Here is a 23,459-nt window from a genome sequence, read left to right as displayed (position 1 = left end):
AATACAAAGCATTATGTTTGCTGCAAATCCAACACAACACATCACTGAGTACCACTCGTCATATTTTCAAGCATGGTGCTGGCTGCATCATGTTATGGGTATGCTTGTCATCGGCAAGGACTAGGGAGTTTTTTGGGATAAAAATAAATAGAATAAAGCCAAGCACAGCAAAATCCTATAGGAAAACCTGGTTCAGTCTACTTTCCAACAGACACTGGGATACAAATTCACCTTTCAGCAGGACAATAACCTAAATCACAAGCCCAAATCTACACTGGAGTTGCTAACCAAGATGACATAGAATGTTCCTGAGTGGCCTAGTTACAGTTTTGACTTAAATCTGCTTAAAAATCTATGGCAACACTTGATAATGGCTGACTAGCAAATATCTGTAACCAACTTGATAGAGCTTGAACATTTTTAAAAGAATAATGGAAAAATATTGTACAATTCAGGTGTGCAAAGCTCTGAGACTTACCCCAAAAGACTCACAGCTGTATTCGCTGCCAAAGCTGTTTCTAACTTTATTGACTCAGGGGGTTGAATACTTATCTAATCTAGATAATATATTAGTGGTCCTCTGTAGCTCAACTGGTAGAGCCCGGCGCTTGTAACGCCAAGGTAGTGGGTTCGATCCCCGGGACCACCCATACACAAAAATGTATGCACGCATGACTGTAAGTCGCTTTGGATAAAAGCGTCTGCTAAATGGCATATTATTATTATTATTATTAGCTTTTTATTTTTCATCTTTTTTTATACAGTATGTAGATCGATGACAAAACATTACTATTAAAACCATTTGAATCCCACTTTAACACAACAAAATGTGGAAAAAGTAAAGGGGTGTGAATACTTACTGATGACACTGTGTACAATGACAGCTTTTATCATGTTTGCACTGTACGATTTGCATTTGTATGTAAAATGCAAATAAATAAAACATTTGTTTTGTGGCTTGGTGTGAAGGAGATGATTGATTCCACTCAGAATAACTCAAAATGTTTTTTTTCACATACCTATCAATTGCCATTTGATATATTTTAGGTTATTTGGCTAGGTCATAGTGTGTCTTATCAGTATACCGCCTCTGTCCAAAAATCTTACACAAATAAAATTACAATTACAGCCTGAAAGATTTTCTGCAAAAGTAGCCTTGGCCTACAATCGAATAAATCAACTAATCAAAATAAGTTGTATGTGCTTAGGCCTACAGAAAAATGTGTAGTTGTTATGTATGCATAGAAAAAGTGCAAAATTGGTACGTCTGACCTACTAAGACTACCTTCTTTTTAAAATCTTTAGTGCCCCCTCCCTCTATTCTCCAAACACCGGAAGCTTCTCATCCAAAGTGGGAGCTAAGGAGAGAGAGAGATAGAGAAAAAGTGAAAGGTTACTTTCATTCAATAGTTTCGAAGGAATGTCATGTAGACACATTTCTTCTTTGCATTTTCTTGTCATTATTTGAAATAATGGAATAGGGCCCAAGTCTTCACATTTACGAATTGCTCGTGCAACAGTCGTATCATCATCCGACGACCACTAGACAAAGCAGTCATTTATCGTTGTTCTTGTCGGAGTATTTTTTAGAGGTCTTGTGAAACGCTAATAGTTCAGGTTTTCGCGCTGACTGCCTTTGGTTTGCGGTCTCGTTTTCTTGTGCGAATGATTTAACATAGTTGTGGCTTACTTTGCTGGAGTTCTATCATGGAGTTACCGTCCACAGAAAATAAATGTTTCACAGAGAGTAACCTGAACTCGGCGAATAGGCGTAGACAAGGAGTCATGCCGAAAATACACACCACCACTCTGTTTCTTCTTTTCACCAAAGGTAAGAAGACACGAAGTAGCCACAAGCCCTTCGGCACTTTAGTGTTATAAATGTATCTGCTTAATGAACGTTTACTTATCACCCGGTACAATGTTCTATACTATAGACCACTTTAAACAAGCTTTATATCAGACATTTTTTGTTGACTTGAAGACGCTACTGAGGAGCCCATCTTGGTTATCAAATAGCCCAAGTTGTAAGTGCCCACTAACAAAGTTGAAACAACAACGTTGTCTTGGCGTTTGAAATGTAAACCTTTAGTCTACAAAAGCCTAGGCCAGTGTAACAGTTAACGGCAGTAAACTCGTCATCACCCCCTCCCAAAAAACTCCATGTGCCAAAAACATAGTAAAGTGAAAACCATGTTGTTGCCCATTGTATTTTTATTGTCCACCTGGTTAATTTGCATTCTGTCATGACCCATATTCTATCCCCTTGAACCTTGGTCTTTGAATTGACAGCATTGCAGGGCACACAAATAACTGTCTTCCAATGCCACACATTGTAATACTGCAATTTCCATAATATTTCCCTAACAATGTGCATTTTACAGTATGTCATTTGTGCTTAGCAGTGGTCATAACATGACCAGGAATGAAAACTGTTTTTGGACAAGCTACAGAGGCAGAATAATGATCTATATTGGTTGTCTGCAACATTCATGTTGGCATGGCCTGACTTTAGAAGGTTCCCTACTGCTCAACTTGATTCAACAGGCTCTTTCATAGAATATGGCCAGCCCTGGGCTGAAGAGAGTGTGGGAAGTAACTGTACAAGGTGTCGAAAGCGTTCGACAGGGATGCTGGCCCATGTTGACTCCAATGCTTCCCACAGTTGGCTGGATGTCCTTTGGGTGGTGGACCATTCTTGATACACACAGGAACATGTAGTGTGAAAAACCCAGCAACATTTCAGTTCTTGAGACAAACCGGTGTGCCTGGTACCTACTACCATACCCCGTTAAAAGGCACTTTTGTATTGCCCTTTCACCATCTGAATGGCACACATACACAATCCATGTCTCAATTGTCTCCAGGCTTAAAAATCTTTATTTAACTTGTCTCTACCCCTTTATCGACACTGATTGAAGTGGATTTAACAAGTGACATCAATAAGGAATCATAGCTTTCACCTGGATTCACATGGTCAGTCTGTCATGGAAAGAGCAGGTGTTCTTAATGATCCAACCTTTTCCAATTATCTTTGAGCTCCAATTCTAATTGGGCTGCACAGGCTGATTGTTAGAGCTTGTCAGGAATGATATGTGCATAGAGATCCTATAACTGAATTATAGGATTCCTATGGATATGTTGATAAGGCACATACTGTAGTACAGCGTGCAGAAGGGTCATTTATCTATGCTGCAGGCTAAAGCCGCTTGTAAAAGTTTAAGGTAAGCTTGTGCAAAGTAGTGATATGGCTCAAGCTCAATGCTTTTGCATTGGTCCTTCTTCTCCAATGTCCCAATGTATGACTACTGGATTTTTAAATTATTTTGTTTAAAATCTTGTAGGGAAGTGGGAGTGTAGAGAAACAGTCAGAGAATGGATTTGTATCTTTTTGGAGACATGGAGAAAAAGTGTGTAGGGGGGTTGTCTTTGGCCTCAGGGTCTCTGGAGGAAATGGCACTACATTTGCATGGAAACCCAAGAGATAAAAGCAGCCAGACCAGAGACTTCACAGGTAGTTGAGGGGCCTGCTTGATCTTTAGAACTCGAAGGGGGACCATCTCCTTCCATTGTTATGGAAATCAGGATTGGTCTGGGAAAAATACTTTAGAAGCACTCACTGTAGTTGCAAAGACAGAGGTAGTATCATTTCACTTGAAAAGTCCCTTTGCTCTGAATTGGGCTCACAATTTTTTGTTTATTCTAAACTAAGATGACTGAGAAGCATGCTCGCTGTAATATGGTTTTGATACTAAGATTAAGTGGAAAAGAGCCCCCAGTCTTATTGGACTGTTTTAAATGCAAGGCTCCATGTATTGTTTGAAATATCAACATTTTGCCTTCTGGGACTTCAGAGAGGGGGGGAAAAATGTATTCAGATAGTTTTTCATCAAAACCATATTGTGAGCCCTTTTCCCCTGACAAGATGGTCCTGTGTCGTGATTAAGGCCTACAGTGTATAATGTGAAACATCCTATGCCTCGAAGTACTGGAATATGGCCTGCGTCCAAGGAGGTTTCAGTTAAAGGAATAGTTCACATTGATTGCAAATGAAACTTGTCTTATGGCTATTTGGAGAGTGGTCTATGTACCTGGAGAGCCGGCAATCTAATATTTGGGTTTGTTTACTTTGCTATACAGCCCGTTTTTGGGCAGCTGACACTAGTATAGATTATTTTCTTGGTAATTTTACCCTTAACATGAGGTACATTTGTAAATTGAGTGAACTATCTCTGAAACCGACGGTGCCCACACAGGACATAGGTGATGCTACAGCAGGCTATATCACACAGGACATAGGCGATGCTACAGCAGGCTATATCACACAGGACATAGGCGATGCTACAGCAGGCTATATCACACAGGACATAGGCGATGCTACAGCAGGCTATATCACACAGGACATAGGTGATGCTACAGCAGGCTATATCGCAGAGATGAGGAAGTGATGATAACTTATCATTATTTTAGTATTTGTTTGGTTAACTTGGTTTCCAATAAGATCAATCATTACCATTTGCAGCAGTGGCACTACATTATTTGCTGAAACATTGAATTATGCCTATAGTATTCTAATCTTATTTCCAACATTCATTCAATTTGTGTAGTACTTTCAGAGCTTGTACAAATTTGCTGGTTTGATCAAAACCCAGTCCTTATTTCCTATACTGCCATCTGTCCCTGCTGTGTGTCTTGTTAAAACAATGTCAACTACTCGTATGAAAGAGAGGGCCACTCTGTTCTATGACATATGTGATGATGGAGGAGAAGCAGCTGAAATGTCTTGAAACACGTTCTGGATTAGACGTGATGGCACGTTCTTCCCTCTGGTCTAACTCCTCAGAGGGTCTCATAGGTCTTTGGGACTGTGCAGTTAAATGTCGGGGGCAACCATCACTGTTCTCTATTGGCACAGCTCTGGCAGCTGCAGTTTGATCAGACATACAAGAGTGTTTGTTTATTACAGCTGAACTTAAAGAATAGTGTTTTTAAGGAGTTTTTTGTGTGAAAAATAATCAATCTCACCACTATAGCCCTTTAGTCAACCAAACCAAATGGTGTTAGCAGTCTGTGGGCAATGGGCAGACCTGATATAGGGCATTTATTTGAGAGGGGGTTGATGTATAAAGATTTGTCATACTATAATTAGAACTGTAAAAATAAGGCCCCAAAACCTCTATGCAACATCACACACATAAATACAATATGCACAATTCAAATGTACCGATGGAGATTCACAATTTAGATGAGTAACTGTTAACCGCTGCACAGTATTTGAAGCAATACAACAGTGACACTGTATTTACACTGTCAAAATATCACACAAGGTTTCAGAATTACGGGGCGGGGAGGGAATGTAAAGGTAACATCTATAATTGAGAGTCCTCTGATATGGTAGATGCTCCTCATAGGATGATTGATGCCACTATATTTGCTTGTTGAGTAATTCTACCCTGGGTAAACCCAGCCGGGGTCATGCCAAAGCATGTTGTAACCGAGGTGCTTGTGATTAGTTTCCACAATGCCCTCCATATTTGGTGCCCAACCCTGTGCAGAAAGACGATGCCAGCGGCTGACATAACTGATGTTTGATCTGATTAGCCCTTAATGAGCTCCTAAAATGACAACCTGGCAGATGTTTGAAATGAATGCCTGTGTAAACCATGCCGCCCGTCGTGAGATTGCTCGCCGGCAGACAAATAGCAGGGCCTTGGCAAGGAGGAAGAGTCTGCTCATAAGTCGTCTGATATGGAGTGTCAGCCAGGAATGGCCTGTACAAAATGGTGGAAAACTGGTCTGTTTTTAAATGTCTAATGATGAACTGTTCAACAACCAGCTCAGCGCTATTTGGTCTCCAGACTCATGGTAGTATGTGTTTTAAACATTTCAAAGCATTTTATATAACTATTGTGTTTTTCCTGCTAAATGGGGCATTCTTTAGAACCAATTTAAGAAACTACATTTATTGTTATATCCCCTTTTCACTCTTTGAAGGAAATGGCTTTGTTGGTAAAAAAAAGAAGAAGCTATATTTAGCTTTGAACTTGAAGTAGGCTCCTTTGCTTATTTTCAGGAGGATCTGTTTCTGAAAACGGCTCCAATTTCTTTTGTGTGGCCAGGAAACGTTGTGTTGAAAGCAACAGCCAAGTCACTGGTTGCAACAAGGATTAAAAACTGAAAATCGTGTGGAAGATGCACAATCTTTGGGATTTGAGTCATCAGTTGCAGAATGACTTTGATGACCCCGATTGTTGAAGGATTCCATTATTGTCGTAACTTGTTACCTTCATCCCTCCATTAACATAGTCTTTTGTATGGTCTGTTGGGCGTGAGGTCAAAAGCGAACATTTTTGGCGTTGCACATACTTCACTGCCACTTTATAGATTGATCAAAAATGTCACCCTTTTTAGGTCATGCCTTTCTGCCAAAGCTAGGACATAGGCTTGTCTTTCAGCCACAGATGAGCCATTGGCACCATATCAGTCAAGGAGCATAGCCCTGTAACCCTGGCAAACCTCAGTGCTGCTGACTGGGATAGGACTGTTTCCATGTTGTAAAGTACAGTAGGAAAGCCGGGCAGATGTCATTCACATTTACATTTTACATTTACGTCATTTAGCAGACGCTCTTATCCAGAGCGACTTACAAATAGGTGCATTCACCTTATAGCCAGTGGGATCACCACTTTACAATGTTTTTTATCCACATCGATATTTGACAGCCTTTCTTTCCCATTTTTAGAGAGGGGATTTCACTGTTAGTCTACACCTGTTGTTTATGAAGCATGTGACACATATTGAATTTATTTCATATATTGAAGACTGATGTATGAATATCTTCCAGACAAAGTATGGCTTTTTGATAAGACTATTTGCAGATAAAATAAAGTGACAAAAGCATGTCATCAAAATACATAAACCCTGAACAACACACTCCCAGAACTACTTGTGTTTTGTGCGAATGCTAAGTAATGAAATGAGAGTAATCGCTCACACAGTGTATAAACTATCCACAAAGTAGTGGTCTACTGTCTTTGTCCGCGTCATCCCTTTATGCTCCTCTAAAATGACGATAGCATGTGAAATGGACAACAAAACCTCCAGATGAAAAGAACCCTGTCTGACAGAGCCAATCACAAATATGCATGGCTCTCGTTGAACATGATGAGGTAAACCAAAGGCTGCTGAAATGCCACAGGCCACAATCATCAAGGGAAATCCACACAGACTGATTCCAGGGCAGAGAGGTCACGAGCAGGGGAGAAGAGATGATTTTACACTTCGCCACCCAAGAACAAGGTCAGTCGGAACTGTTTGAAGAACTAGGGACATGAGTGATGGTACCTTTGAGTCCCTCTGTGGTAAAACAATATTTATTGCTAGATGTTTTGCCAGATTTTTGCCCTTTGTTGCATATGAAGCCTTTCCTCTCAAGGGCTGTCTGGAGAGACTTGTTTTAGGGACGATTTTAGTCTGTTGGCCTGCCTGGAACCAATGTGAAGCTGCCTGGTGAAACTCCTGAGCGCTCTGCAGAGAGAACAAGTGGTTCTTGTTATGAGATCAGAATTTGTGTAATTAAATTGAAGTCCATATGCTTTTCATTAGGCTCAATCTCTTTCCAGAGCCAAATTTAGAAATCCCACAACATTCCCCGAGCACCAAAGGCTTTTTAGATTTTATGTAATATAAAGAGAAGCTTGTGGAATTTACTGTGGAGGATAGACTGAACTTCAGTACTACATACATTTCCCCTTCCCGCCAATTTAGTTTGTGAGAAGAAATAGTCTTGGCATATTAACCAAGTAATTATCAACATATGAGGTCTGAAAAACTGCCGGGTTGCACGACTGTGAACGTCCCAAGCCTCGCCTTCTAAACATTTTTCTGACTTTCAACATCCTCTGGTGTTGGCCTCCCTTAATGTTTATTGTATTTTGTCCCTCCTTGTGTGCTGTAGGGGTATTGTTTGTTTGTCGGAGGCCCCACGCTTTCTGCGGTACGCAGCAGTCGCTTGCACTTCTCGCAGCATGAGGTCAACACTACCAACTGGCAGGCGCGAAGGGGGTGAAGCAGGGGGTGTAGAGGAGAATGAATTCCCCCCCCATGGGCGACAGCTAATTGCATCGCATTCTAAATCTCACAGCGAAAACACATACTCTGGATGGACTTCCATGTCTGAGCTGCCTGCGGCAGATGCCATACCACGAAGGGGGTGGGCATAGTTGAGATGGGTTGTAACCTGGCTTTGGTGGTGCATCAATTGTTATTTCCCTCCGAAAACAGAGAGTAGGCTACTTTATCACCTTCAAGCCAGTTCAGCCAACAGTAAAATGAAAGCCATAAGGCTGGACCCCTGAGTTCTCCAGGGCCGTAAACTTGCCTCTGGACTCTAACGATGGAGGTACACAGAAAAGCTTTTTTCTTCTTCTACAGGAGCATATCAAGTTAGGCATAAGTTAAGGCTTTAATTTCTGGATCAGATGGAAAAGGTGTCTTACAAAACTTTAAAGACTTTTCCCTTGTAGATGTTATCAGAAATTAATCAAAACCCTGCCAACTAATATCAACACTTATATTTCGTTTTGGAGAAATTGTTTACCTTCTGTAAGTTTAAGAAATATTGCCTTGTGCCTCCTTAATTCCGTAACCAAAAACCCACATGTCTTTAAGATATTTTAAAATGTCTCTCCCTCATGAGGAGGGAGGATAATGAAAGTTCACAGAAGGAACAAGTAATGGTAGACCTACCAATTAGTTATAGTGATTTTACTGATATCAATTTTATTTATTAATTATTAAGTGAATGAAACTCATAATTCCAATACCAAATTGGTAACTGAATTACCCCCAAAATCAGTAATGGAATTACTGCAACTGAATTGGCTACAATGGGAAATCATATTAGTCACAAATCACAGTTGGGTCACCTGCTACTGTCCTCCCTTCCGCTGTCATACTGTTATGTTCAGCTCAAAACTGTTTTCTTTCTCTTTCTGTTGTCTGGTGGTGAAACCAAGAGTGTTAAAACAATCTGAGTCTGGACAACTCCTCCCTGTCTCTCTCCCTTTCTCTCTCTCTCACTGTCCAGTTCATGTCACCTCTCCCAGCTCTTAATGACACCAACCCATGAGCCCCCTGTAACCAGCATCCTAACGCACTGACCGACGTCAGACGGACCGGACTGGACCAAATCGGAACCTATCATAGACATATGTTTCACAAGTTTGGATAGCACAGTACAGTGAGTAGAGCATAGTGGAGTATAACTACAGATTTCAGCACCCAAAGAATAGCCTGCTTTTACACAGGACAATTCATGTGTAAATGCTGCAGTCCGCCCACACACTAGTTGCCACTCAACTCCATCATAAATCGTTGAGTTTAGTCTGCTAAATAGAGTACGGTACAATGTAGTACAGTACAGAGAAATGTGTTATAGTACAGTATATTGTACTGAACTATACTCTACTGTACTGACCTCTACTATAATGTAATTTACTCTACTACAATGTATTGAACTGTGCTGCGCTGTGCTGTCCAAACTTGTGAAACAGAGAAAGACATTCATAATTATGCATTTCTGTGTAGTACAGATCAGGGACCCATGATGTAATTCCATTACCGGGTGTAAATCCACTTCACTTACTGTAGTTCAGTAACCAAAATATATGTTTTGAAGGTGCTATGTCATAGCTGACACCCCATTCTTTCTGCAGACATCTTTGAATCTTAATTCAGAGCAGATATTTAAGAGTTTTTGGGAAACGTGGTCGCATAAAAACCTGAGGGAGATTTTACCGTAATTCTGTTAAAAAAAGTTTGCATCTGCACAGTTTTTACACTAAATTAGTTTAGGAAACATTTTCTGTGGAAATTGTTAAAGTAGTCCTTGTGCACAGAGTTGTACTTAGAAATGGTATTATTCCGTGACCGTGGAATTGCCCCTGCAAATCCATAATGTTCTCCAATGGCTCAAAAGTGTTGAAATTCTGTGAGTGTCGTTGACCTTTTTTAGGTTAAGAAAATGAATGCCCCCCTCCCTTGTGAATGGTTGGAGCCATGCTTAATGGGGAGTCAAACCACTGGGTATGTTCCACTCAGTGGCAATTGGGGGGGGGTGAAGCGTTGGTGGTTTAATTTTGTTTTATGTTACAGATCAAATTCATTAGACTTTTCTCTAGTATTTGTGTCTTAGTCGTGTCATGTAATTTAAATACTTTTTTACATTCATAATCTCCACCAAGAAAATGACCATGTATGGCCATAGCACGCTCCCACTCATCTCTGCGCCCACCCCCCTCCAGCTGTTTTGTCCCTTGTATGTGCAGTGAAGGGGCAGGGGATTCTCATATAAATGTTTTGGCCACAGATGGGTATCCATCTCACAGCTGGGCCCCTGTGTTAAATGAAAGGAACGGTTCACTGAGGGTTTAAAGCCTCATCGGCTCCGATACAATCTCATGCCATGCTCTCTTTGATGACAGGACAGAAGAGAACCGCTGCAATGCAAACTCAAAGAACAGTTCCATCCTAGGGCTGGGCACTATATCGAATTAATTCCAAATGCCTGTATCGCAAGAATCCATTTATTTTGAATTTTTCGTTTTTATGAGCGTTTATGTCCGCTTGTTCTCATGTTGTCTTTTTGGTCTCGTCTTCTTCGCGGAAAGGCAGACGACAAGCTTAGGTCCAAAATAAGCCCATAGAAACACATTGGGATTTTTGGTAAGAGTGAAACCTCTCGCTTTGCCTTTTTCCTCTCTGTTTACATTTACACACACACACACCAAGCCCCTCCCCCTGCCACACCAACAAAGTTGAGAGATCACTTCTTCCCTTCTGACAAGCGGTTTGAACTCGCTATTTGAGGTTTGGTCCAACAGAATCTGTCAAATGGACACTGAAACACATTGAGACATTATTTTACTGTAATAAAGAAGTTTCCTTTCTAATGATACCCTTTTTATGTTTCAACTACTCAAATTGCGCACAGAGCAGACACTACTTAAACAGGAGTATCAACGAACATTGATTCTGGAAAACGTATGCTCAGTTTGTCGCGCGCGGCATTGCGGTACCATGTACCGCTATCAACATTTTAGCTAAAGACTGTTATACTAGCTGTCTAGTCTGTTTTTTTTTTGTTTTTTTTATTATAAATGTGCAATACGCATTCAAACACAATTATATAATGAACTGGCAACTCGTTTTCATTCTGAGAAATAAGGTAGGCCACTTGATTTCAACTCAACATCTGAACAAAGTGGACAGGCTAGCATGCTTTTACATTTACATTTGAGTCATTTAGCAGACGCTCTTATCCAGAGCGACTTACAGTTAGTGAATGTATACATTATTATTTATTTTTTCATACTGACCCCCCGTAGGAATCGAACCCACAACCCTGGCGTTGCAAACGCCATGCTCTACCAACTGAGCTACATCCCTGCCGGCCATTCCCTCCCCTACCCTGGACGACGCTGGGCCAATTGTGCGCCGCCCAATGGGTCTCCCGGTAGTGGCACAGCTAGCACTGCGATGCAGTGCCTTAGACCACTGCGCCACTCGGGAGCCCTGTTCAAACAGTTGAGACGGACAGAAGGGTGTGTTCATAACAATTCAACTGTTCTGCCTTGTTAGATTGCAAATAGATTCAAGTTAGCTAAACTTGAAATATAAACATTAGCTGGCTACTCACTAGCACGTTCTTCTGCTTGAGAGATTGTTTATGAGACTTGTGTTCATTTTCTATACAGTAATACCTGCTACAAGAAGTTAGTCATTATTAGTGAATGTGCATTATGCATTGTTCTGGTAAAATGTTTTAACAAAAAGGGCATGTTCATAGACAGACTTAAAAGCCAGATCAGTGATTATTGCAACAACAAAAAAAAGCAGGTTAAACTAGTTTGATAAAATAAATACATTATTAGTGGGGCTTATTTAGCCTAATTTCACATGCCGTGAATTCATTAGATTATTGCTGACTGTTTGAAATGCGGTTTATTTTACATTTTTTGAATGGCGGATGCTCAATATTCAAATTTGAATATGAGTTCCACGTCCTACAAGAAGACCGGTTGAGGGACGCACGTCGCGGAGGAGTGACGCCATCTGACGTGAGACATTGTGTGCCACTGACTGACCAAGGTTCTGCATGTTCTAATGTTCTGCCAGCAACCAATTCACTGGCATCCTGCACCTCTGCATCATGGCCCTTATCAGAGTGTATTTCCCGCCAGCCCCTCCAGGTCTCCCCTTTTGCCTGTTGTCTGTCAATCTGGACTGTGTGTTATTAAATGAAGGGTGACTTGCTCCTACTGCACTGTCCCAATGGACCGCAGTCCCCCACTGGTTAATCTCAGTATCTGCGGGCATTTCAGAGCGGGCACCTGTTTAGCCATGTCCAGCCTGACACTGTGTCCCTCGACGTGGGAGCAGCTGCACAAACACCCAACTTCCTGCTCTCCCCGGGCCCTCCGCTTGGCCTTGTGAACCCCCACCTACCCTCTTCGACGGCAACAACCCCCCACACCCCTTAAATGGCTGTTTGTTTGAGGAGTCCAGGCCCAGTGTGATACCGCAGGCCCAACTGCCTTGCCTGACTATTAGGCCGTTCTGGGCTATTAGGTTACCCCAGGGAAATCAGCAGCTGAAAGTGATAAGTGCTCTAATATGTTGCCTTCTCGCCCTCGACAGCCACGGAGCTCGATGACTTAATTTGTTTTTCGCATGCTCCCATGGCGCAGTCTCAAGTGGATGAGATGAGGACAATGGGAGATTCAGTTTCTACTGTTGTGTATTTGCATAACGATGCTCTTCAGCCTTGCGAACCGTGGGTATGGTGAAACATACCTCAGTAATAATTGTGGCAAGCTCAAATTTCCGTACAAGGCTGTTGTGTCATTTATGGACCCCCCCCCCCCGCTACTCAGTGTCCGGTGGGTCAACCCACTCTGGTCATATTTCACAGGGTGGGTTTGTTTTAACCATGGCTCAATTTAATGCTTGGCTCCTTTAGTGGACAGGTGGTCCAAAGCAACTCTACACCATTGTTAAATATGAGTCTGCTCACATCCATGCATCCATGGAGTCCTCCTTACCCCTGGTATATAGCATCGAAATAGGTCAGTTTGAAGTTACAACAGAGGAAGCCCACAATGTAAGGTAACATTCTCATTTTTATTCTACAATTTGCCATTGTGGTCTCTCCCAGTCGTCTTCACATTCCACAGCCTTCTGTCTGTTGTGAATTAAACCTCAAATGTTTCTGTGCCCATCTTTCCTGCCTACAGTCAATAGCGCTTGGTGGGAGGTCCCTGCATCCGCAACGAAGCCTTGTAGGTATCTCAAATGGAACCAGTCACAGACCCAGTATCTTTACACCAGAGGGTCATTGACCGCTGTGCATCAAAGCCCTCCTTTGTGAGAGAGAGCGAGAGGGAGGGAGAAACCACAGGAGCTTTTTGGCACTAACAGAGCCAAGTTGAGCTTTGAGACTAGTAGGGTACCACTATACGAGCTGGAAGAGAAAGCCCTAAAGCTCAGAGTGCATAACTTATACCGACTGGACGAGTTTACAACTTGACCAATCCAACGCATGTAACGTCGTATCGATTGACACCTCAACTTATTTGCTTCCCTGTTTGGTGCATGATTTGCATCTTCAGGTTCACATATTGATTTAGCGCAATCTTGGGAGGTAGGTTATGTTTGTTGATCAGATCCCAGTCGTGATGTAATGTGCAGCGTTTTATGCAGCAACAGGTTCCATTTGTGGTTCATGTTTCAGCCAATCATGTTTGCTTACACTCGGTTAGTATAGTTCCACTGCTCCAGCAACCATGAATGCCACCTTTGTCACTTCAAACTCTAAATTCCTGCCCTGGAATCCAGGAAGAGGTTTGGGAATGTTCCAGCGAAAGGCATTTCTGCAGAGGGTCCTCACCTAGACACTGATTTTGTAGACACTTTAAATGTGCAAGACCCTTGCCATTCCTGATATCTCAGAGAATCTCATGATTTCAAATTCTATAGAAAATAAAGCATACTGGACTCCAATGGTCCAACATGATGTTCTGGTAAATGCAGGAAATGTTAGATTTCTCTGTGGTGGCTAGTTCACCACTGCTTAGGATAAAAGTAGGCATCACCATTCTTTTGTTTTCTGAGAGAACGTCCGAATGAACCCCATCTTTAAATAGAATACGTCATTTATTGAATAGCCTAGATTTAGCTTTGTTTATCAATTGCAATGACTCTTGAATGACACCATCAACAGGCTCTGTTTTTACACTTGTTGTGACTAGTAGTTTTGAATAATGGAGGTCTGAGTAGACAGAATAGCTATAGCCTCCCTATTCTCTAGTCTGTTCTTCTGGGTCTTGGTACCCTCTTAAGAGTACTCCCTGAGAGGATCCTGTCTCCATGGCAGCAACAGGAACAGATAATGGCTTGTCCTGCCACTCTGGCTGCGCTAAGTTTGGAATGTGGCCTCTTCTGTAGAGGAGAGAGCTAGACAGAGAGTGTGTGTATATATATATATATATATATATATATATATATATATAGATAGATAGATAGATAGATAGATAGATAGATAGATAGATAGATAGATAGATAGATAGATAGATAGATAGATAGATAGATAGATAGATAGATAGATAGATAGTGGACCACAGGACATGGGAGAGCTAGTACAGAGCCAGAGAGATGAGTCCTGGGTCATTGTTATTGGGCACCAGGGGCTACTCTCCTTCCTGTTGTCTCAATTAGACCCTCACTAGGTACTTCCAATGAGAGAACCACTCTGGAAGCAGTGAGAACACAGCGTGTTGTGTACTTCCAGTGTGTAATTGACTGGAGTTGTGTAGCTAGCAAGGCTGTGAGCTTTTAATTTGGGATGGAAAGAGGGGGAGCTTGATATCCCACCAGAACGAAGAAGTCATTGGACAGGTCATCATTGTAAATAAGATTTGCTCTTAATTGACTTATTATTTTGTATAAATACAGGCAACTAAAATACATGCATGTTCAGACACTTTTACTCTGTGTCACATTTGCTGGGTAACCCAGGAGTCCCATTCATCCAAGGCTGAGGGGTAAGAATTAATACCTCAACCTCTTGAAGCCGGGTAGATGCCACTCCGCATTCCATCCCCTTCGCCGGTATGCGCTCTCGACCTGCGATGTGTTGACATTGTGTCCGTGTATTAAAAAGAGACAGAACCAGGTGCAGCCGCATTGGGCACAGTTTAACTGTTTTGGTTGAACTGTTCAGGATAAGTCTTGTTTAGTTGTTCTTTCAACCAGTCTCTCGAGTCCACACATGGATTTGTATTTCATACTATCACACTGCAGTACATTTATTGTTGATAGACTTATGTTATGAAACAGAACATAATATGAATATAACTATGACGAATTCGGTACTCAAAAATGCAAATATAGTATCAGTCGTAGACAGTTATTGTACCCCCCCACCCCTTTCTATAACACAGCAATCTCCACACCAACAGAGGCCAAATGCCAAAGTAAGGTGGTATGCATGCCATGGTGGAGTGAGGGGGGTCAACTGAGTGATGGCACAGTGCCCGCCTACCTACGACAACATTAGGGAAAACACTGATATCAGCTCAGTTGATGAGTGCCAGTCATTCATCCTCTCTGCTCATTAAAAGTGTAGCCTGCTTGTGCCATTTTCCCCCTTCCTCTCCATGGGAAAGCAGAGGCTTTATTTCCCACACCCACTGCAGACTGGTCTGCTCCCAGCATGGGCCTTCGTTCGGCCTGGGCCCCAGTAACCAGTCACTGGAGCGAGACAGACTGCCGTCTCGGTCTCAGGCAGTCATCTGTCTGGATGAATGGGCAGCTCTGAGTTCCAGACAAGCCCTGCCAATCACTGAGGATCAGTGGTACTCTATTCAACGTCTGGGACATTGGGAGAAAAACAAATCCTTCATTGAAATTCATACTTGGTATTACCAGCATTTATTCATTTGAAGGTACACCCTTATTATTCTAGTAGTTTGACTTGATCCGCTTGTGTACATTTTTGCTCACTTCTCCTGTTGACGTCAATTAATGAGTTGCACGAAAGTGTGATTTGCTTGCGCCAATTTGGAATCTGGACATTTAAATGCCTCTTAAACAATCCGAAAGGACAACCTAGTTTTGTTTTAATGTAATTAATGGCAATATGTGTCCTATAGGGTGTTCTAATGGCTTATACTGCACCCTTAAAGGGATAGTTCACTTTTCTGAAGTTTTTGCTTATTTACAGCTAGGGTGTTGTTGTGTCATCCAAACCACTTTGAAGTTCGTTGGCCGGTTGTTTAGCAACATCCAAAATCTCCTGACCAGCATTTTTTGTGCATGTAGCAATGCAAGTGGAAACTGATGGTCTTGCAGGAGACGTGGTTATTATTTGGGATGACAAAGTACATACCTGGCATGTCACTCAGCAAGAGGAGGGAGGCCAAGGAGTTATGAACCATGCCCAGAGAAGCTGGGGGCCATGGTCTGTCTGCAGCACACCTGGGTGTCTGTCTTTGTCTGTTTGTCTTACTGCAGCACACCTGGGAGTCTGTCTCTCTACTCCCAGCTGCCAGTGGACAAAAGAGCCAAGGGCGTAAAGGGGAGAAGGTGGAAGGGGAAAAAGCATTGTCCTCTTTCCTTTAAATGATCTCTTGAGTTGATGTGCGGATGGCTGAAAGTAGTCTTTTTGACTTGATCTTTTCAAGGAAGAAAAATAAGTTTAATTTGTTTGTGCATCAAATGCAGGGTCTGTTGTGAACTGAATCATTTTTGGTTTAGCGTAACACGTAAGCGCAAAACAATTAATTCCTCCCTCTCTCTCTCTCTTTTTTTTTTCATCCTCCAGTTCTCACCGTTCACGCCGCCTCCTTCCACTTCACCAAGGAGCCCAAGTCCCAGGATGCCTTGCACGGCCGGAGCGCCATGTTACGCTGCGAGGTCAGCGACGTGGAGGGCGTGAGTTACAGCTGGCTGCAAAACGGCGATGCGGTGAACGACACGGAGCGCCGCTTTCGGGAGGGCGGCAACCTCAAGTTCACCACTGTGGACCGGGTGCTGGACGCCGGGACCTTCCAGTGCCTGGCCGCAAACAACGCCACGGGAGAAGAGGAGCGCTCCACGGAGGCGTCCTTCAACATCAAATGTGAGTTTACTTAAATACTACTTACTTTTACTTACATACTTCTCATCAGTGTAAGCCCTTCCCTTAAATCATAGTGTTTTGAGTTATCATAACCAAAATACTGTAAATAGAGGTGCAATTGTTAAATCCATACACATATTTCCGATATTGATATGACTCAATCTAGCACTCAAAGTAAGCATGGGTGGCAGTGTAATAGCAAATAATAGGCATAATTATGTGTATGTTACTGCAATAATTTTGCCAAATGCATTGAATTGGCTGCACAGCAATTAACACCATCTTAGACCTTATGAGGACCTACGTGTTTAGAATATTGACAGTTGCCTTGCAGTCATAGATTTGAACTTATTGAGTATTTATTCCTCCCATGTGTGTCTGCAACCTCCATCTATATAACAGGCATCAAACACATCTCCTCAAGCACTAAGAAAACGCTGCCTCATACTTATAAAGACTCTGACGAGAGCCAGCCAGTGCTTTTCTTTTCTTTTTTCCTAACTTTTATTTCCGCTGGACCAAAAACGAAATCACGCCCGCGTGAGAGGTTATTTTGAGTGCGGGGCGGACAAAGCTGTCCTTTATTTCCTCTGCCAAGATGGACCGCTTGTGAAGTTGCAGTGTCCGTCTGGTCTGGCTGGCTGTGTCACAGAACCAGGAAGGTCAGCTGAAAGGGAAGGGTGCTGTTTTGGTAGCCGGTGCTAAGTTAGCCGGCCAGGTGTGAATGGCTGGTTTGTGTTAATGAGCAGCGGGAGGGGGTTTGACAGCTTGTTTTAATTTCTCTCTCTCTCTCTCTCTCTCTCTCTCTCTCTCTCTCTCTCTCTCTCTCTCTCTCTCTCTCTCTCTCTCTCTCTCTCTCTCTCTCTCTCTCTCTCTCTCTCTCTCTCTCTCTCTCTCTCTCTCTCTCTCTCTCTCTCTCTCTCTCTCTCTCTCTCTCTCTCTCTCTCTCTCTCTCTCTCTCTCTCTCTCTCTCTCTCTCTCTCTCTCTCTCTCTCTCTCTCTCTCTCTCTCTCTCTCTCTCTCTCTCTCTCTCTCTCTCTCTCTCTCTCTCTCTCTCTCTCTCTCTCTCTCTCTCTCTCTCTCTCTCTCTCTCTCTCTCTCTCTCTCTCTCTCTCTCTCTCTCTCTCTCTCTCTCTCTCTCTCTCTCTCTCTCTCTCTCTCTCTCTCTCTCTCTCTCTCTCTCTCTCTCTCTCTCTCTCTCTCTCTCTCTCTCTCTCTCTCTCTCTCTCTCTCTCTCTCTCTCTCTCTCTCTCTCTCTCTCTCTCTCTCTCTCTCTCTCTCTCTCTCTCTCTCTCTCTCTCTCTCTCTCTCTCTCTCTCTCTCTCTCTCTCTCTCTCTCTCTCTCTCTCTCTCTCTCTCTCTCTCTCTCTCTCTCTCTCTCTCTCTCTCTCTCTCTCTCTCTCTCTCTCTCTCTCTCTCTCTCTCTCTCTCTCTCTCTCTCTCTCTCTCTCTCTCTCTCTCTCTCTCTCTCTCTCTCTCTCTCTCTCTCTCTCTCTCTCTCTCTCTCTCTCTCTCTCTCTCTCTCTCTCTCTCTCTCTCTCTCTCTCTCTCTCTCTCTCTCTCTCTCTCTCTCTCTCTCTCTCTCTCTCTCTCTCTCTCTCTCTCTCTCTCTCTCTCTCTCTCTCTCTCTCTCTCTCTCTCTCTCTCTCTCTCTCTCTCTCTCTCTCTCTCGTCACACAGGGCTAGAGAGTGGTGGGGTGACCCTGAAAGATCCTGCATCAGAGCAGGACATCGAGAGCTCTGCCCCTGTGACGTTCAGGTGCAACATTGATGGACACCCACGGTGAGAAACACAACCACAGCCTTAAGGTGTCCGCATGCTTCCCAGCCCAAACTGTTCGGAAGAGTTTGTGCATATCAAAATGGACAAATGCTACTATTGGCGCTTTTTCAAGCAAAAATATTTTAAGGGAGTATGCGAGCATACTCGTTTGGTTCAGCTAGCCAAACTGAAGCATGCTGATGCCTTTACAAGGCCCCACGTTGCCTTATGAGTCCCCACTTTACCTTGTGTTTTCACTGGACTCATTGCGTTATGAAGAAGGACGCCAACTTGATTTTGTATCCATGATAAGTAAATATACTGGTGACCAATGAGCACTGATTTAACCACTATAGCGTTCATCAGTCTCTCCACTTGTTCGTATGTGCCAACTCCCTCATGCATATTAAGTAGTCATGTCTTCCTCCCCCAGACCAACATGCCACTGGTACAGAGACGGCGTGCGCCTGCCAGAGAAGAGCCATCAGATCAACAACAAGGAGCGAACTCTGACCCTGCCCAGTGCCAGCCCAGACAACAATGGCCTCTACTATTGCTGTGCCAAAAATCCAGCCGGGCACGTGTGCAGCAATGCCAACTTCACCCTCAATATTATAGGTGTGTATATGGACAAAGATTCAATAAAGAAGAGGTGAGGAGGGATTGCAGTTTTCCCCCATAGTTTAATTGCAAAGCAACACCCAGCCCTATTGGCATCAACATTGTGAATAGAAGCCAGAGCTGAAGAGAGCCATTTGACCACTCTCTTTCCTTTCTTATGTACTCTTTGTACTGTATACCTCTTTCTCAGTCTCTTCATATCCACTACCCCCCCCTTACTCTCTCTCATCCCTTCCTCTGTATAGATAAGAGCTTCCCTCGTCCTGTGGTGGTTCCTGAGGACCTGGTGGTGATGAGGAACGAGGAGGCCCTCCTTAACTGCCTGTTCACCGCCGAGCCCCCTCCCACCCAAGAGTGGTACCACCAGGATGAGCTCATCACCAACAAGTCCCGGTAAGACTGGATTTATATACAGTACCAGTCAAAAGATTGGACACACCTACTCATTGAAGGTTTTATTTTTATTTTTACAATTTTCTACGTTGTAGAATAATAGTCAAGACATTAAAACTATGAAATAACACATATGGAATCATGTAGTAACCAAAACATGTATTAAACAAATCAAAATATATTTTATATTTGAGATTCTTCAAAGTAGCCACCCTTTGCCTTGGTGACAGCTTTGCACACTCTTGGCATTCTCACAACCAGCTTCATGAGATAGTCACCTGGAATGCATTTCAATTCACAGGTGTGCCTTGTTAAAAGTGAATTTAATGCATTTGAGCCAATCAGTTGTGTTGTGACAAGCTAGGGTTGGTATATAGAAGATAGCCCTATTTGGTAAAAGACCAAGTCCATATTATGGCAAGAACAGCTCAAAAAGCAAAGAGAAACGACAGTCCATCATTACTTTAAGACATGAAGGTCAGTCAATCCGGAAAATTTCATGAATTTTGGAAGTTTCTTCAAGTGCAGTCACAAAAACCATCAAGCGCTATGATGAAACTGGCTCTCATGAGGACCACCACAGGAAAGGAAGACCCAAAGTTACCTCTGCTGCAGAGGATAAGTTCATTAGAGTTACCTGCCTCAGATTGCAGCCCAAATAAATGCTTCGCAGAGTTCAAGTAAAAGACACATCTCAACAACAACTGTTCAGAGGAGACTGCGTGAATCAGGCCTTCATGGTTGAATTGCTGCAAAGAAACCACTACTAAAGGACACCAATAAGAAGAAGACACTTGCTTGGGCCAAGAAACACGAGCAATGGCCATTATACCTGTGGAAATCTGTCCTTTGATCTGATGAGTCCAAATTTGAAATGTTTGGTTCCAACCGCCGTGTCTTTGAGATGCAGAGTAGGTGAACAGATGATCTCCGCATGTGTTGTTCCCACCGTGAATCATGGAGGAGGTGTGATGGTGTGGGGGTGCTTTGCTGGTGACACTGTCTGTGATTTATTTAGAATTCAAGGCACACTTAACCAGCATGGCTACCACAGCATTCTGCAGCGATATGCCATCCCATCTGGTTTGCGCTTAGTGGGACTATCATTTGTTTTTCAACAGGACAATGACCCAACACACCTCCAGGCTGTGTAAGGGCTATTTTACCAAGAAGGAGAGTGATGGAGTGCTGCATCAGATGACCTGGCCTCCACAATCACCCGACCTCAACCCAATTGAGATGGTTTGGGATGAGTTGGACCGCAGAGTGAAGGAAAAGCAGCCAACAAGTGCTCAGCATATGTGGGAACTCCTTCAAGACTGTTGGAAAAGCATTCCAGGTGAAGCTGGTTGAGAGAATGCCAAGAGTGTGCAAAGCTGCCATCAAGGCAAAGGGTGGCTACTTTGAAGAATCTCAAATATAAAATATATTTTTATTTGTTTAATAAAATGTTTGGTTACTACATGATTCCATATGTGTTATTTCATCGTTTTAATGTGTTTACTATTATTCTACAACGTAGAAAATTGTAAAAAATAAAAATAAAACCTTCAATGAGTAGGTGTGTCCAAACTTTTGACTGGTACTATATATACCAGATGCGTTACGACTAAGTACCGTCTCCTAGATGTGAATGACAGTTTGAAGCCGTCTCCACTATATAAATGTGCGTGCAGGCAGGCATGTGCATGTTGTGTACCTGTGTTTATGAATATACGTTTTGGATGCATGTCGACATTTTGTGAATTCTGCAAACCGCTAATGTTTGTTTATTAGTATCTCTTCCAAGAGTCCTTTTAAAAGGTACAAATATACAGAAAATGTTCAACAAACAACAAGTCCTCTTTTCTGAGTTGGCCAACTTTCCAGAAAATATTCGGAAAGAAGTCTGTATTTTGTTGTGACATTCTTTCTGTCTCTCCCTCCCTAGGTTGGTGATGTTGAACAATGGCTCCCTGCTCATCACCCAGGTGAAGCCCAGAAACACTGGGCTCTACAAATGTGTGGCCAAAGGGCCCCGCGGACTCCCTGTCACTCTGGAGGCCACCGTGAACCTAGCAGGTAAGGGACACGCACAGCTTTGGCAGATTTGACACACTGCCTCGACAGATGTTTGAATCCATCAGTTTGTGTCTAACTCACTGAACCCTGTCACAGTTTAACTCCATTAATACATTTGATCCCTCGCTAATCTGCACTATCTTTAGCTGGATTGGCACGGCAGGGTCAACAGTTCCACTCTACAGTTGAGTGGTATACTGCATTGCCTTCATGATTAGGACACAATATATTCGTTTTGCAGTCTTAATTCATGGTTTTTGTCTTCTATTACTGATGTCATGATGGACTATCACTTCAAATACTTCCTCCCACCCCTTACAGAGATCGAGGAGATGGGCCCCAGCCAGAGCCAGGTCTTCTCGGCCAACTCCCTGGAGCGGGTGTCCTGCCGTCCTCCTCGCGGCCACCCGGAGCCAGATGTGTGGTGGGAGCGGGGCGGGGAACGCGTCCCCTCAGAGGGCAGGGTCTACCAGGATGGACTGGAGCTGGTCTTCAGCCCCACCCAGGGGGAAGACTCGGGACTGTATACCTGCGTGGGCCAGAACAAGGCCGGTACCAGGAGGCAGGAGCTGACCGTCACCGTGGCCAGTGAGTATAGACCTCAAGCCTGACCAAGACCCTAAAGGCTTTTCACACTACTGAGCCCAGCCAAGCCAAACCAAGCTGGTCTAGTTACACATCCACAATTGTCTCTGGAACCTTGCTGAAAAGCACAATGTGAAATGAAAATATCAGAGCCAGCACAGTTTGGATCAGGTCAGCAAGATGGTGTGAAAAGGGTATTTGTGGTCGAAATGGAAGAAAACGGTCTAAAATCGAGGGAAGCAGGGAGGTAGTATGTTAACTTGTCCAATAAGAAACGCTCATTTCCATTTTCCGTTGTGTAACATTTTGCTACAGTGTGCCCTAATGAACATGACCCAGGTGTTTCACTGCTGAGGCAGGAGTTGGACAAAACTCTGAAGGACTGTGGCTCTCCAGGAGTGTGGCATTTGTTGTAACCTGCACTCGCTGAAATGTATTTGGTGTAGACATGCTAAATGTGTGTATCCCCTAGCCCCTCCGGAGTGGGTGACGAAGCCAGAGGACAGCCAGCTGGAGGAGGGCCTCCCTGGGTACTTGCATTGCCACACCCGCGCCACCCCCCAGCCCGAGGTTACCTGGTACCGCAACTTCATCCCCATCACCGCCGAGGTCAGTCCTGTGGTCCGAACTGTGTGTCCTGGTCATTCTGAAAAGAAGGGGGAATATACACTAAGAACTACTACACACCGAGTGTACAAAACATTAGGACCACCTGCTCTTTCCATGACATAGATTGACCAGGTAAATCTAGGTGAAAGCTATGATCCCATATTGATGTCACTTGTTAAATTCACTTCAGTCAGTGTAGATGAAGGGGAAGAGACAGGTTAAAGAATGACCTTTTAAGCCTTGAGACAT

General features: G+C 43.3%; 1 protein-coding gene across 1 annotated transcript; it reads left to right on the top strand.

Annotated features, from left to right (window-relative positions):
- Positions 1-1,343: 1,343 nt before the first annotated feature.
- Positions 1,344-23,231, top strand: LOC121566688 (inactive tyrosine-protein kinase 7; the record flags this gene model as incomplete). The annotated part of the gene is made up of 8 exons (XM_045214267.1): positions 1,344-1,831; positions 16,883-17,179; positions 18,860-18,962; positions 19,375-19,559; positions 19,808-19,955; positions 21,886-22,016; positions 22,338-22,604; positions 23,074-23,231. Coding segments are annotated over exons 1-8 (1,413 nt in total), but the record flags the coding sequence as incomplete, so codon positions are not given.
- Positions 23,232-23,459: the final 228 nt, after the last annotated feature.

The sequence above is a fragment of the Coregonus clupeaformis genome, unplaced genomic scaffold (genome assembly GCF_020615455.1).
Source record: "Coregonus clupeaformis isolate EN_2021a unplaced genomic scaffold, ASM2061545v1 scaf0226, whole genome shotgun sequence".
NCBI classification, from domain to species: Eukaryota; Metazoa; Chordata; class Actinopteri; order Salmoniformes; family Salmonidae; genus Coregonus; species Coregonus clupeaformis.
The sequence above is the reverse complement of the archived record's forward strand: the minus strand, read 5'-3'. Positions and strand labels throughout refer to the sequence as shown.